Source organism: Eptatretus burgeri, chromosome 17 (assembly GCF_056783735.1).
Source record: "Eptatretus burgeri isolate ZD-2024b chromosome 17, Ebu_testis_v1, whole genome shotgun sequence".
NCBI classification, from domain to species: domain Eukaryota; kingdom Metazoa; phylum Chordata; class Myxini; order Myxiniformes; family Myxinidae; genus Eptatretus; species Eptatretus burgeri.
In genome coordinates, this window is record NC_140977.1 from 28,788,540 (window position 1) to 28,805,476 (window position 16,937).

At 40.4% G+C, this 16,937-nt stretch overlaps 2 protein-coding genes across 2 annotated transcripts in view; one reads left to right on the forward strand and one right to left on the reverse strand.

The window, feature by feature from the left end:
- Positions 1–16,937, reverse strand: part of LOC147009635 (troponin T, slow skeletal muscle-like) — a 49,291-nt gene that overhangs the window by 5,237 nt on the left and 27,117 nt on the right. The window contains exons 4-8 of the mRNA XM_085862464.1: positions 6,984–7,103; positions 913–983; positions 701–817; positions 423–500; positions 74–187 (exon numbers count right to left, since the gene is read on the reverse strand). Of these exons, the coding sequence (XP_085718590.1) occupies positions 74–187; positions 423–500; positions 701–817; positions 913–983; positions 6,984–7,103 (500 nt within the window). The remainder of the gene's footprint in view (positions 1–73; positions 188–422; positions 501–700; positions 818–912; positions 984–6,983; positions 7,104–16,937) is intronic.
- LOC147009636 (interferon-induced transmembrane protein 1-like) overlaps positions 332–16,937 on the forward strand; it is a 125,070-nt gene continuing 108,464 nt past the window's right edge. The window contains exon 1 of the mRNA XM_085862463.1: positions 332–428. Coding sequence (XP_085718589.1) covers positions 347–428 — 82 coding nt within the window. The 5' untranslated portion in view covers positions 332–346. The remainder of the gene's footprint in view (positions 429–16,937) is intronic.

Below are 16,937 nucleotides of genomic sequence, written 5' to 3' on the forward strand. Positions count from 1 at the left end.
TAATTATGGTTGAGATTATGGAATGGACATTTTTAGGACAAAATAGAGGTGGAAGCTAAAGCTATGGCCATACCTTGGAAAGGAAGTTGCCATATTGCATGGTCATATTGGACAAGGCTTTCTTTTTCATGGCATCCTCTTCAAACCTTCGCCTCGCATTTTCGTCCTCCTTACGCTGTCGCTCTTCCTGTCCCGCAAGTAATATGAAATGTCACAGATGTCTCCCTATAATCAAGTTAGAGGTTTAAGTTGCACTTATTACACCTAGGTTGTTGATATTACACAGCAAAAGGGGGTGGGGGAGAGAGATGAGAGAGATGATAGATGATAGATCATGATTGAATGAATGGAAAGTTTAAGTTGCATTACGAGTGGTAGCCAAGAAGGAGTACAAGTGTGGGAGAGAGTGGGATTGTACGTACAGCCAGGTAAGTTTGTCTTTCTTTTTCTTTCTCTGCTCGTTCCCTCTGCTGTTCATCTCGCTCCGTGCGGCGTTTTTCCTTCAAGCACAAATGCCGCATGCTAAGGGATCTGTCCTAGTTTGCAATGTTAGGGACCACCACTACAAAGGTACTGTCTGCAAAAGTTTTGAATCTAATACCTCAGCCTTGGATGCCCAATTTGGGCTGATGCCTTCCCTAGAAAAACCAGTTTAGGCAAGATTAAGGTAGAAAAATGAATGCAAGCGAGGAAGACTCACAATGCGGTCTTTCAAAGCTATGATCTCTTCTTCCTCTTTTTTTCTCCTTTCAAAGTGGGTTTCAATCAGGGTCTGCAACTCACCCAGGTCCTTCTCCATTCGCTTTCTATGGATGTCCTGTTCGACAACAAGAAAGCATGGCAGGTGTAAGACAAGGCCGACTTGATATGATCCACATTGTTTCGATCAAGTGTTAGGTCGAAAGATCTTACGTCAAAATCCACCCTGCAGTCTCCATCAGGTATCTTGGGAATCGTTAGTTGAGGAACTACGAACCTGGCAGGTAGAAACACCCCCTTTAAGTATACATGAACTGATCTTGTGAGATGAGAATAGATATAGCCATGATTTGTGATCTCAAGATTTGGCCAAACATCCCAAAATAAACTGTTGATTACATCAGTCATTATTAGTTTTTATGGCCTGGAAGTTGGTTTGTAATCCTAATTGGTGGGGAATGTTTAAGACGGTGTCAGCTTAGTATTGTTGGGTGCTTCACAGGTAGGGAGGGCATTGCTTCGTAGAGCGCACCATCCTTCAGAGAGGTATTGATGCCGGTTGTCCCATCGACTCTCACACACTGATGGACGTAAAGGATCCTACAAGGCCTTTTAAAAAGAGTAGGCAACTGCCTTCCGGTACCCTGGGCAAGTTCCAATTCCCTGTTATGAATGCCATGAGGAATGTAAAGGCAAACCAAGTAAAGGCAAATATTTAAGATGGCATCAGCCTCGTGTTGGCAGCCTAGAGAGGTAACTCACAAATAACTTTTAACAATCGGTCTGTTGTTTCCGAAGTATGAACGTTAATATATATATTTTTTTACCTTTTGCTGGAGAATATTTTCCCTTTATGGTGTTGCGTTCACACTGCTGCTTGTGCATTTCAATAGGCTGTGTCTGTGTGTTTGTGTATCGCAAAGAATAGTTGCCCGACGGTGCAGACAAACAAGTGTGTGATTCCTCAATCGATCTCACTTGGGCTTGGGTTTGTCTGCAGAAAAGAAGAAGAACAAAGAGAGAGGTGTATTAGACCTTCTTCACTATAATCATTTATTCTTCACTATAATCAGTGAACATTTATTGAGCGGAAAATGGTTACAAAGACATCTCTGCCTTCCATTATGGCAGAACACCAAACCAAATGAATGCAAGGTGAGCAAACGGGAACTTAATATCGGATTTGAGAAGATGAGAGCAATGAACAGCTTTGGACAGCTGTTTAATTTTTATGTGTTGCTCAGGGACCATCTACCATTTGCAAAGAGATACAACATATACTTGGTAGAGCGCATACCTCCGTCAGGCTGAAGTTTACATTTTGTATCCCACTGATAGGCTGGATCTGGATCCGCACCTGAACCGAAATCGAATCGGCTTGTTCTTGTCACCTAACCAACTCATCCACCAAGTATTGTCATAATCCGTCCAAAACTTTTTGAAATATCATGTTTTACATAGTTTTTGGTCCCATCTCTCCATATGAAAGATCAATTAAAAAATTAAAAAAAAACTCTTGTATCTGTATCTGGATCCGGATCTTCACCAAAATAGAATCAATTTGTCCTTCGCACACAACCAACCAGTCCACCAAACTTCGTCTGAATCCGTCATAACTTTTTGAGATATATCCTACTCACAGACAAACAAATAGAGAACCAGACAGACAAACCAGGGTAAAAACATAACCTCTGTCGACCTTCGGTGGTGGAGGTAAGAAGGAAGCATATCTGGGAGGAGGCTGTTTGTGATATGTGCACACAATGGCACACTCTTTTCAAAAAAATGCCATGGGATCTTTAAGTTTCACAACTTAAAACGTAAACAGGACTGCCGGAGGGCAGGATGTTCCGAGATGCAACGCCATTGCCAACCTTGTGCCAGGATTGCGTTTTTCGCCAGATTCCACTCAAAATGGGAACACAACCATGGCCAAGACAGTTTGTTGGCAAACACGATATAAATTGAGCTGTACTGCTCTCCTTCAACTTACAATACCTGGCCTAATATAACTCCATGGAGGCTTCCCCATTCAAGTCCTAGGTAAGCTCCACTTTGCTTTATTTCGCAGACACGAAGGACTTTACCTGAATAAGGTAACGTCATAGGCTACGTACAAATCCGGTGGCATTTTATCTCCATACCTTCTCTTTTTCCACGAAATATAACTACTGTTTTCTCCCAAGTCTTTCCTCTTTTATGCTTTCTCTTAATTCCCATGTAACTGGCCCTTCCAGTGCATATGTGATCTGTAGATGGCCCCTAAAACAACTAAACAGTTGAAGTGAACATAGCAAACCAAAATTACGTCCATCGTTGGACAATAGATCAAAGGTAAGAGGGCTGGGTGGATGAGGATAATTTGCGTACACTGACCTTCATCTTCTCTTCCAGTGAAGGTCATGGGTCAGAGCCAGAAAGAAGGGACGGAAAGGACAAAGAGAAAAAGGAAATTACAACAAGTATGTTTTGAGTTTGAAAAATAACCTGAAAGTCAAAAGTCTCTGGCATCAAGTTCCTAGGATCTTAGTCACCCCTGATGCATGTGCAGCATTCCACAACATTCTCAATCGGACATTTGTGCCAGCTAACTCCGTCCCACTTCCTGCGATCATTTCACGGAAGGGTTTTCTTGGATTACTCTTGCGATTCCTTGAAATTCATTATTTTTTTTTTCAGTCTAATTGGATTTAATTCCTTCGAAATTGCACTCCATTTTTGATAGCATTCAAATAATTGTCAACCTTAAAAATAGGCAAACCTGCAAGATAAACCATTTCAAACATGCGAACGTCAGAAATATTTGAACAACACTTGTCAGTTGTTCATCTTTGCACCGCAATCAGTTACCTTTTCAAATCGCTGAACCTTGATCTTTGCGCAGATAAATTTTATGGCCCAGTCTTTGAACTCATTAGTTGAAGTCTGCTTAGCCCAATATACCTTACAACGTACAATGTATTTACTTCGGTTCAAGTGCACAGACTCTAGTCATCCCGAAAGACAAACAGGCCTGGGTTCAACTTCTGGATTCTAATTGTCACGGGAATACGAGAGTGATTTCAGACCAGACTAGTTCCACATAATGATTCCCATTGCACCGTATTACAGGGAGAACATGCTGCTGATGTATTATATCATGGAGGGATGGGGTGATGGAGGGAAGGAAAAGGAAATTGAGAATTGGTTGAGTAGGCGACATGGGCAGGTAGGGAGTAAAAGGGAAAGGAGGTTGACAGACAGGATGTAGTTAATAAAAAAGGGAGAATAAGGATGTATTCGCAAAGGTGCTTGATGTCTTTTGGACGAGATAAGCCGCAGGTCATGAGCTACCTGGAATATAATTCTCAATATCTACAAGTCACATGCTCTTACACACTCTCTCTCTCCACAAGGATAAGCAAACTATCCAATCCACCTCTCGGGGGTTGGGGGTGGGGGGGGGCAGAGGAAACAATAGTGTTGTGAATTTGATTATACAATTTCTCAGGAAAGATCATGAGATTTCCATCAAATGTTTTAAGTAATCATATTATTATATTGTACTGTTTTTACCCCTAGGTTATCATGAGTAATCATATTATTATTATTATTATATTTACTAGAATTTACCCCACGCAAGCAAAGCGAAAATCTGTGTTAAGCAATTGGTTCACTTCTTTCTGTCTGTCTGTCGTTTTGTCTGTCTGCCTGTCTGTGTTTATGATCGATGAACTACTTGATTGTAATTGAATGTTATATTTTGAATACGAATCGGAACATGAATCGGAAAACGAACATGTAGTTTAGTGGTACTTTGATTCTGAATTCTTCCGGCCGCACATGTGCAGAGAGGAGTGAGATAATTATTTTATTCTGTCTGCCAGCATGACAACCAATAAAAATTGAAAATTATTCCAAACAGGAAACTTACTGTTTTTAATGACGTCATAAAGGACACAAACAACAGGCATAAACAACTCATGAATAAACATGTTAAAATAAGGTGATGTAAAAGCCGCTGTGTTAACTGCGGTAAACTTCCGAAAAAAGATTTTCTACAACCTTTAAAATCTTTATTTTATTTCAGTTTATTTATATACTTGAACATTGTGGAACACAAATCACTTTCTTGCCACTTTCAAAACCTTCCGTTTTGCAGTACTTGGACCAATTATTATGGCATTTTATGTCATTTCAACCAATCAAATTTGCTGCTCACAGACTCCGCCCATGAACTTATTTGTCAAGCCAGTGCAGGGTAAGATGTTCTATGAACCCTCGAGTTTGAAGATTATTTTTCGATGTTGATTTAAAACCACCTCCTAATCCTATCTTTACTTAATTTAACACCACTTTCTAATCTTGTTCATTCTTCATTTAAAACTGCCTCCTATACCTGTCTCTACTTGCAATCTGCATATTTTAAAGTTTCCCTTTTCGAAGTGACCTTCATCTGGCTATCCTGCCTGCACTCACAGAGATGAAAAATCTTTATCATGAAATCTGTACCCATGAACTAATAATATAAAACCTGATAATATATAATGATTGTGGCTAGGAAGAGTGAAATTGGTGTAGTTGAGGTTAAATCAGACACTCATAAGAGGAGTACCACTGTCCCAAAGGCCAAATCTTGTGATAAAATACCGTGCGATCATATAATACCAATATAAGAGACAGCTGGCTTAATATTATTCCTACCATGTCCTGCAAAAAAAAAAAACAAATATGAATACCTACTTGCGAAGCACCAGGATGGCAGTTTTACCATAGTTGTGAGTCTTGAATCAAACATCAAACAAGAAACTCGGGGGAGTGGGGGAAAGCTACCACCACGCTATCATACAAAATGTAATGTAATATGCGAAAGGAGTTTGTTCTGTTTTATTGGATTGATAAAACGTGAGGATGCTCTCACACTAATGCATCCAAGTCCAATCCATTTGGCACAGCTGTCACAGGATCTATACACAAAGTGAGAAATGTAATTTACTCAAGCACTTACCTGCTGGACCTCCGGTTGTATCTCTGGCTATTAGGGGGTGGGGTGGGTGGGGGGAAACAAGCAAATTCAATGAAACAACTGTTGGCAACAACAATAGAGGAAATGTCTCGTGTAAGAAAGGGCTGGGGAAGATGATTAAGCACACAATCAGATCATTTGGATTTATAAGAATGAAATGAGATGATCCTTCAAGTTTGATGGCACCTGAGCTTTGATCTTCCATCTTTGTATTTGTTTGACAGAGTGGATTCCAACTGCTGGTATTAATTTTCTGTTGTTATATTTAAAACATATACAGTACTGTACATTGAAATGGAAGGTAATGCAATGCAGTATATTCACTGCCTAATGGTGGGGTTCAAGACCTCTTGATGAGCAGCCAGCTTTCGGAATTTCAAGACTACGAAATGTCATAGAAAGGGTTGTAAACATCAGGAATGGCCACCTGGCAGGATCTCAACCCACCTATAGACCTTCAGGTGACCCTGGTGTTTTGTATGCTGGGCTAGGAATCGCTCTATGTGCCATCCATCAATGTACATTATGCCGGTAAGAGCAGTCTGCTAACGCCGGTGGATGTTAAGGATCCCACAGTTGTTTCGTGAAGTCGGCGAGTCATTGCCGGCACTCTGAACAAACTCCAAATTCCTCTCAAAATCACCATCTGTCGAATGTCAGTCCTGACCAGCCTGTTCGTGAAAGACTTTGACTACAACGTTCCACAGCCAATTTCAGGTACGAATAATTGTGGCCATTGGAGTAGTAGTAATAGTAGTAGTACTAGTTAGCATTCCTTTGGAAGGACATGATGCAAAGCACCATGTCTCTCCTCATTGAGCTGGGGAACGTTCCTATGGGGTCGTCTCATTGAGCGTGTAGTCTCCTGGCTCAAGTCTTTCACAAACGGGCTGGCCAGGACTGATATAATACTGGGGTAGAAATTTGTTGCTTGTTCGGGGTTCTCAGAGGCAGCTCTCGCCTGTTCTTCGTTAACGTTCACCAACTCATGTCAGATGGAACACCCAGATTTGCATCTCATCCAAAAGCCAGGCCTACACGTCATCCAAACTAAGATTCTTGTTTACTCAACGATTTGTTCCCAGATTTTGGTTTAAAAAAACACTTTTAGTATGCCAGCAAGATGTTTTTCCTTTAATTCGGTGCAATCTGTTTTTCGCATTCACTTGCCTGCCATTGTATTTAATAATCTAATGATGATACCAATATGTCGGAATAAGAAGAGGGCACTGATGTGGTGAATCACCTTGTTCTTCTCCCTCTTCATCGGGAATGCAATCTTCAGGTACTTCTTCATTTTCCTCATTCTCTCCTGCATTTTCATTCTTTTCTTCATCCTCTTCATGTTCTCCCTCTGCCTTCTCCTCAACGGCTTCTTCTTCGTCATCATCTTCTACCTCTGCATGAGATGTACTCATTTGAGTGTAAATTGCACACTGTGAATGATATTTCTGAAAATATATCACCTATAATAATAAATAGTAATTTATCATCAGTGTATATATATATATATATATATATATATATATATATATATATATATATATATATATATATATATATATATATATATATATATATATATATATATATATATATATATATATATATATATATATATATATATATATATATATATATATATATATATATATATATATATATATATATATATATATATATATATATATATATATATATATATATATGAGCCTGGTGTTGGCGCAGTGGTTAGGGCAGCGGCTTGGGATCCAAAAGGTCCCGAGTTCAAGCCCCGTTGGGCCACTGAATTAATACACCATGGGGTTGACTCAGCCTGTCATCCTTCCGAGGTCGGCGAAATGAGTACCAGTATACTGGGCCGGTGTATACCCCGGTTAAAATAGGTGTACCATATCCCTGTGTCGTAAGAGACGACCAGGGTTGCGTCAGGAAGGGCATCCGGCGTAAAACATGTGCCAAATCACTATGCGGATCATACGGATGATCCGCTGTGGCGACCCCTAACGGGAGCAGCCGAAGGAAGAAGAAGAAGATATATATATATATATATATATATATATATATATATATATATATATATATATATATATTGTTACGGTTGTGGAAATTCGCAATATACCATAAAGAGTCCTCAGGTGAGATATCTCGATAGGTCCATGTGTAGTTAGCCCACACCCGTTGTATAGAGGGAATTTATGTGATCCATCCGGGCTGCGACGCTTTGAGTTAGCCATTTTTCTGTTCTATCTTTTATTTCAAACAAACAGCATCTCAACAACCACGCCATCCCCACCACAGCGCCAACCACACTACAACGACGCCACCTCCACCACCTACGCTACCACATCATCGCTTCTACAACCATTCGCAAACACCACCACCTTCACCTTTACCTTCACAACTTCATCCCACATCATCGCTTCTACGGCCATTCCCAAACACCACCAGTCAACACCAAACGTCGCGTTTCCGGAGCCGTTCGGCAGTGGAGGCCGAACGCGTCGATCCGTGGATCAGGAATGCTTCACGCCCACTTCTTCTCCGTCCAATGGGCAAGCGCGAGGCAGCTTGGCCCCACCTCCAGGCGCGTGTAGGTGAATTCCATCTATGCAAATTTTAGGATCAGGGGAGGTTCACGCCCATTTTTGCCCGACCAATGGCTGAACGGGGGGGCGGTGTGGCCCCGCCTCAAATGGCGTTCTGATCCGGGAACTTGCATATCGATGCCACCTGAGAGCTATAAAGATGCGAGCGGAAGGCGACTCGAGGGTTGAGCGTGCGTTAAGCGTGGAGCGAGGAGCGTGGAGCGTGGAGCGTGGAGCGTTGAGCGTTGGGGAGCGGAGTTGAGAGTTGAGAGTTGAGCTGGAAGAAGTGGAGTGCGCGCAGTGGAGCTGCAGGCAGCGGGTCAGGGCAAGGGAGCTCGGGTCCGAGGCAAGGAGGACGGCGGTCGGCGAGGAGGTTCCGGTGTGGGGGATTGCTCGTCTCGTCACGGGACCCAAGCCAGCCAGCCACTCCCCTCCCCCAAGGCATCAGCAATTTCCCCTTCCCCCATGCTGAGATAGTGCAAAGGGGGGCCCGTTCCTCCCCCACCCCAAACGTGGTGCCAACGAGCATGCCAGGGGCATCATTCCAATCACAAATTATTACTACTCCATTAATATAACAAAATACAATATAACAAACACTGGTGAGGTAAACCAATACAGACACTCTTTGCAAACACTCATGAGGTAAACAAATATTAACACTTCATACAAACACTCATGATGGAAACAAATATTAACATTTCATACAAACACACGTGATGTAAACGCATATCGACACTTTATACAAACACTCATGATGTAAACAAATATTAACACTTTAAACAAACACTTGTGATGTAAACAAATATTAACACTTCATACAAACACTCGTGATGTTAACGCATATAGACACTTTATACAAACACGCGTGATGTAAACAAATATAAACACTTTATACAAATACTCATGATGTAAACAAATATTAACACTTCATACAAACACTCGTGATGTAAACAAATATTAACACTTCATACAAACACTCGTGATGTTAACGCATATCGACACTTTATACAAACACGCGTGATGTAAACAAATATAAACACTTTATACAAACACTCGTGATGTAAACAAATATTAACACTTCATACAAACACTCGTGATGTAAACAAATATTAACACTTCATACAAACACTCGTGATGTAAACAAATATTAACACTTCATACAAACACTCGTGATGTTAACGCATATCGACACTTTATACAAACACGCGTGATGTAAACAAATATAAACACTTTATACAAACACTCGTGATGTAAACAAATATTAACACTTCATACAAACACTCGTGATGTAAACAAATATTAACACTTCATACAAACACTCGTGATGTAAACAAATATTAACACTTCATACAAACACTCGTGATGTAAACGCATATCGACACTTTATACAAACACACATGATGTAAATGCATATCGACACTTTATACAAACACTCGTGATGTAAACGCATATCGACACTTCATACAAACACTCGTGATGTAAACGCATATCGACACTTTATACAAACACACATGATGTAAATGCATATCGACACTTCATACAAACACTCGTGATGTAAACGCATATCGACACTTTATACAAACACACATGATGTAAATGCATATCGACACTTCATACAAACACTCGTGATGTAAACGCATATCGACACTTTATACAAACACACATGATGTAAATGCATATCGACACTTCATACAAACACACATGATGTAAACAAATATTAACACTTCATGCAAACATTCGTGATGTAAAGAAATATTAACACTTCATACAAACACTCGTGATGTAAACAAATATTAACACTTCATACAAACACTCGTGATGTTAACGAATATTGATACTTTATACAAACAATGGTGAGGTAAACGAATATAGATGCTTTCTTTGTTGAAATTCGCCCAAAACAAGGGTGAAAGCTACTCAAAGTTTTTGAGTTGTTGCCAGTACTGTGCTGTAATCGTTAATAACACTGACTCAAATCGGCCGATACAGTTTATAGTATAGGCTCTGGGTGGGGGTGGGGTGGGGGAGGTGTTTGTGTACATGACTTTTAGAGCGTCACACTATTTTTTTTTGTTCTATATGCCAAGACCTTCAAAAAAGTTTGGGTAACACCTCCAGATCAAGTACGTTTTCTCTGTAGGGTCCATCTTGGATTTGCAGTTGGCTACCAGCAAACCAAAATTGAACCAAAATGCCCATATTGGGTTTAGATGGAATAAATCATTAGTAAACTCCCATAAATTATTAATTTTGATTTACTTCAATTACTTATGAATTGCTTATCACATTTTAGCATGATTTATTCTCTTAAAACTTGGTTCACAGAAGAAAATGACCATATTTTACATAATTTTAGTCAAAAATAGCTTTCAACTTGAAAGTAGCTCAAAGTTTGATGGTCTCTGAATGAATTAATATTGTAAGTAGAGCTATAAAATTTGGCCAAAAGTTTCATTATTAAGTTCTCTGAGCAATTCAATTTTCATATTATCACAATGGGGCTATGTGTGATGACCACAGAGATCATTGTAAACCAAAGTCACCCATACCCTCAAATGGCCACTTTTACGGCATTTCATCAAATGATGATATCTCCTCAACTAAATGGCATGGGAAGTTGAGTTTTTGTACTAAATATAGGTTATTGACCCCAAGGAATTCATTGATAAAAATTTTCGTAGTTTTTGTAGTTGATCTACTGAGCATAATTCCAAAATTGCTGCCACAATATTGAAAAAAGCTCATTGTAAACCAAAGTCACCCCCACCCCCAAATGGCCACTTTTACGGTATTTCATCAAATGATGATATCTACTCAACTAAATGGCATGGGAAGTTTATTTTTGATACTACATGTATATAGGTTTTTGGCCACAATAAATTCATTGGTTACATTTTTGGAGTTGATCTACTTAATAATTCCAAAATTGCTTTCAAAATATTGAAAATTTGGAATGCAGAACAATATTCAAGATGAAACTCTAACTTAATATCCTTCCCACTCCCTCGAGCCTATCTATTAAAACAAGTCAAAAGCAATATTAATTTATGAATTTTAATGTTTACACATTGAAATAAGTTCTGGTTTATGCACAACCATTAATACTGTGATGCACATACATCAATACTATTAGTTACATACACATTGCTGCCAAATAGCTCAATATGTTCCTGACTTGTTGTTGATATATTTTCTTGAATTATCACTCATCCAGCATTCAAGATAACTTGTTCTAAATGCTACATTACATATCCTACATACCGCTAGTACTAATATTATTACACACACTACATAATTTACTACATACATACATGTACCTGGATAGTTTTCTAGAAAACTACAGTAAACACACTGCATTCTAATACTAGTTACATGTACATTACTACAAACTAGCTCATAAAGTCCAGGTAAAATTGTTCTAATGTGTTGATACATTTTCTTGAATTATCACTCATCCAACATTCAAGATTTATTCCATGTTCTAAGTACTACACTACCTCCATGTTCTAAGTACTACACTACCTATGCTACATACTGCTAGAACTAATATTGCTACATACACTACATAATACACATAAATCAACTGTAAGAATGTAATGCAAAGCTCAAACAGTCATCTCCACATAAAGTTGCAGAATTCCCGAGAATCACATTAAGCAATTGGATTTTTGCAGTAGGGTGATGTTTTTTTGCACCGACAGAATCTGCAACATCTGACCCCAGCCATCCTGCAAGAGCAAGTTGACCGAGCACACTTATCACAAGTACAGACCAATGGGCAGGAAGGATTTTCCACAATATTGCAGGTATTAGCTGACCCTGCTCATACTCATAGCCACAATCTTCTGGCTTCAATGACTCAACAGTTTCAGGATCAGTATGGCTGTCCAAGGTATGCATGGTAGTGTAAGCATTAAAGAATCCACGAAGGATATGAGGTAGAAGTCCCTGGCTGGTTGGAAGCAGGTTATGAAGAAAACTACTTTTGTTGAAATGGAACATCTCTGCTCAGAGATCATCTAAATTTGTAACATCACTTCCACTTTTCAGCAACTTCACCAAGTAATGCTCAGCATTGTGAATCAATGATGGAGAGAGGGTTGGTGATCTCAGAAAGTGTTTGAGAAACTTTTCTGGCTTTACCTACAAAGCTGCCTTCTTTGATCCAATTCTACTTGTGATGTCACACCCTGTCAGGCTATTGACAGCTGGTAGTACTACACAGAGCTGATGACCCACACGCTGGAACAAGGTATGAAGAGGCACATACCGAGTGGTGTCACCCACTCCAGCTCACACCCACAGCTGCTCAAGGTTGTGCTGCTGGAAGACTGGTATGTGGTAGAGCAGGGCAACAAAGACATCAGTGTTATTTGAGATGACAAATACTTTGTGTCCTACCTTTAGTGAGTCCAATACATGAATAGGTATACAGAAGTCAGCTTCTTTGAAAGATGATTGAAGATGGGCCATCACATTTTCTTCACCTTTGTGAGCCATGACACACTGCCAATTATCATCTTCTTTGGTTACCTGGCTAACCACAGTGGGGTATTGACGAGTTTCAGGAGCATTTCCTCGAAGATGACAACAGATGCACTTCTTCAAAAGAAGCTTGTTGATGTTTGAGGGCCAGAAAGTTTCCATCTTTTTTGGTAGAAGTGTTCCTGGTTTAATAGAACTGTGCTCAATTGAAAGAGTATCACATCGCCTCATTCTCTCACTGTCCTTCACTGAGGGCTCTTCAGAGTACATGTCAAACACATAGTCACAACGTCCATACTGATGGTATACCTCACAAAGGGAAACAAAAATGGAGACAAGGTCCTGGATCTTGGGATTATGCTAATTATATCAGCTAAAAAAATACAAAAATGTTACCAATGAATTCCTTGGGGTCAATAACCTATATTTAGTATTAAAAAAAATCACCTTTCCATGACATTTCATAAAGCAGATATCATCATTTGATGAAATACCGCAAAAGTGGCCATTTGGGGGTAGGGGTGACTTTGGTTTACAATGAGCTTTGTGGTCATCACACATAGCCCCATTGTGAGAATATGAAAATTGAATTGCTCAGAGAACTTAATAATGAAACTTTTGGCCAAATTTTATTGCTCCACTTACAATATTAAGTCATTCAGAGACCATCAAACTTTGAGCTACTTTCAAGTTGAAAGCTATTTTTGACTATTTTTGACTAAAATTACATAAAATATGGTCATTTTCAACTGTGAACCAAGTTTTAAGAGAATAAATCATGCTAAAATGTGTGAAGCAATGCATAAGTAATTGAAGTGAATCAAAATTAATAATTTGTGGGTGCTTAATAATGATTTATTCCATCTAAACCCAATATGGACATTTTGGTTGAATTATGGTTTGCTGGAAGCCAACTGTGAATCCAAGATGGACCATACAGAGAAAACGCACTTGATCTGGAGGTGTTACCCAATTTTTTTTGAAGGTCTTGGCATATAGAACAAAAAAAATTAGGGTAACGCTCTAAAAGAGTCATGTACACAAACACCCCCCCGCCCCCCCCCCCCCCCCAGAGCCAAGAGTATGACCGAAAGATTGCAGATATCAGTCTGTGCTGATTGCCGATAATAATATCGGCCCAGCACTATGTGCGTGTGTGTGCGTGTGCGTGTGCGTGTGCGTGTGCGTGTGCGTGTGTGAATCATATACATGCATATATGAAATATCTTCATCTTCTTCTTTCGGCTGCTCCCGTTAGGGGTCGCCACAGCGGATTATCCGTATGATCCGCATAGTGATTTGGCACATGTTTTACGCCGGATGCCCTTCCTGACGCAACCCTGGTCGCCTCTTACGGCACAGGGACATGGTACACCTATTTTAACCGGGGTATATACCGGCCCAGTATACTGGTACTCATTTCGCCGACCTCGGAAGGATGACAGGCTGAGTCAACCCCTGGTGTATTAATTCAGTGGCCCAACGGGGCTTGAACTCAGGACCTCTTGGATCCCAAGCCGCTGCCCTAACCACTGCGCCAACGCCAGGCTACATGCATATATTAAATATATATATATATATATATATATATATATATATATATATATATATTGATATATATATATATATGTATATATTTATGTATATATATATATATATATATATATATATATATATATATATATATATATATATATATAAACACACACATATATATATATATATACACACACACATATATATATATATATATATATATATATATATATATATATATATATATATATATAAACACACACATATATATATATATATATATATATATATATATATATATATATATATATATATATATATATATATATATATATATATATATAGTGTTACAATGTGTCTATGCATCTTTAAACAGCAATAAATTTGTGTGCACATCTGATAGCTCAGGCAAACTGTGAACAACATCTGAAAGCATAATTTTTTTTTATACCTTGTCGAGGCTCGTATGAGAGCAAACACACAACGGACAGCAAGGGGGCATGAGACAAGAGAGGCAGGAGTGGGAAGGACAAAACAGTGGGGAACAGAGACATTAGCAGATCGGTGGAAGGCAAAGGGATGGGGTGGGGAACATGGGGAATATGAAATAGAAATTACAGGGACTTTCAGGAAGGAAAGCAGGGAATTTGAAGGAGGTGGGTTTGGGGTGAATTAACGTGGGGAGTAAAGATCAGGGATTTGGATGGGGGATGATAAGAGGTGGTGGTGAACAGCTGTTTTGAAGGCCTGGAGGGAAGAATGGGATTGAACAGAGTGAGAGAGTTTATTCCAAAGGCAGGAAAAAAGGAGGAATGAAAGAGTGAAGATGAGCAGTGATTCGTGATTTTGGTAGTTTTACCAGAAGGGGGTTGTTGGCGGACCTTGAGCGTCCTGCGGAAATGTGGTGGGGACATATCACAGAGAGAGCAGGGGGGTGAGCCTGTAGAGGAGACGGTAGAAGCCAGAAAGACCACCGACAGGCCTGTGGTGAGAGAGAGTGAGAGGCCCAAAAACGCAGCCTAATCGCGGGAGATGCCAATTACCCAAATGCCTTGGTTTCCACAGCGTGAAGCCGAGAAAGGTGAGAGGCAGGAACACCAGCCCAGAGGAGAGAGCAGTACTCCATCAGTCTGAGGATTAAAGCTTTGTATGTGGTCAGGAGCTCAGGTGTTGCCGAGGAAGGACTTCGCACGATGGAGGATTCCCAGTCGCCGAATGGCTCTGGAGGCCAGGTTGAAAATGTGGCTTTCTCAGGAAAGATCATGGCAGATAGTGAAACGCAGAAGCTTGAAAGAAAGGACTCCTTCCAGAGGATTGTTGAGAAAGTGGATGAGGTGGGAGGGGGGGGTTGCCAAACGGTCCTTCTGGAGAGACATCGTGAGAGTGTGAGATTTTTCCGGATTGAAAGACATGTACCACGTGTTGGACCAGTTTGTGATTTTACCCAGATCTGCAGTGAGCGAAGAAGCTGCTGCTTGCCGGTCTGAGGGATGACAGATGGTACGGCAGAAGGTTGACTCATCATTAAAGAGATAAAGAGGATTTTGCAGAGTCAGAGAGATCATTGATGAAAACCAGAAAAAGAACAGGGCCCAGAACGCTGCCTTGAGGAACTCCAGCCTGGACAGGAAGAGGGGATGAAAGAACTCCATTTAGGGCCAGAAGTTGGCTGTGACAGGAGAGGAAGTCTGCGAGCCATGAATGGAGATGGCCTTGGATACCATGGGAAGAGAGTTTCGTGAGCACGGCAGGGTGCCTAACCGTGTCGAAAGCATGCGATATGTCGAGGGATACGGCTCTGATTTTATTTCTGGCATTGAGGACCTCCGTCCATTGTTGGGAGAGCAGAAGCAGCATGTCCAGGGTAGAGTGACCTGGTCTGAAACCAAATTTATGATTGGATATCAGGCCATTTGGAGAAGAGGAAGGATTGAATGTCTGAAGCGATTATGGATTCCATAACCTTGCTGATGATTGGGAGAAGGCTGATTGGTTTGAAGTTGCAGGGATCTGTTTTTGCACCTTTTGTATGCAGTGCAGTAATGTTTCCTGATTTCCAAGCAGATGGCAGATGACTTTGAGCAAATGAGAGGGTGAATAGAAGAGAGAGGGTGAGCAAGAGCAGAGGAGCAGGTTTTTATGACACGTGGTCTGATGCCGTCTGGACCGGTTGCAGAATCTGAGTCGAGGTTTGACAGATAGCTCTCCACCTTGTCAGGAGAAAAGGACACAGAGTCCAGGGACAGTTTGGTGTGACTGGTAAGGTGGGTGCAGAAAGCGATGGGTTTTGAACACAAGATTTCGATGCAAACACCGAATTTAGGCATTCAGCCTTTTGATGTGCAGTATCAGCAGTGTGGCCATTTGAGGTAAGGGAGGGGATGGAGTGGGAACATACACCAGAAACAGATTTGAAACAGAAATCCACCAGGATTTGGAGGAGGGAGAGAAGTTTGAGAGTTCTGACTTGGGCTTCGAAAGATGTTGTTTTCTGGCTCTCCTGAGGGTAGATACACACTTGTTCTGAGCTTTATGGAAGGAATTGAGATTGCCCTCAGTTGGGTTTGCTTTCCATGATGCCAAGGCAAGTTGTTTCAGGACAACTGCCTCACTACAAGCTT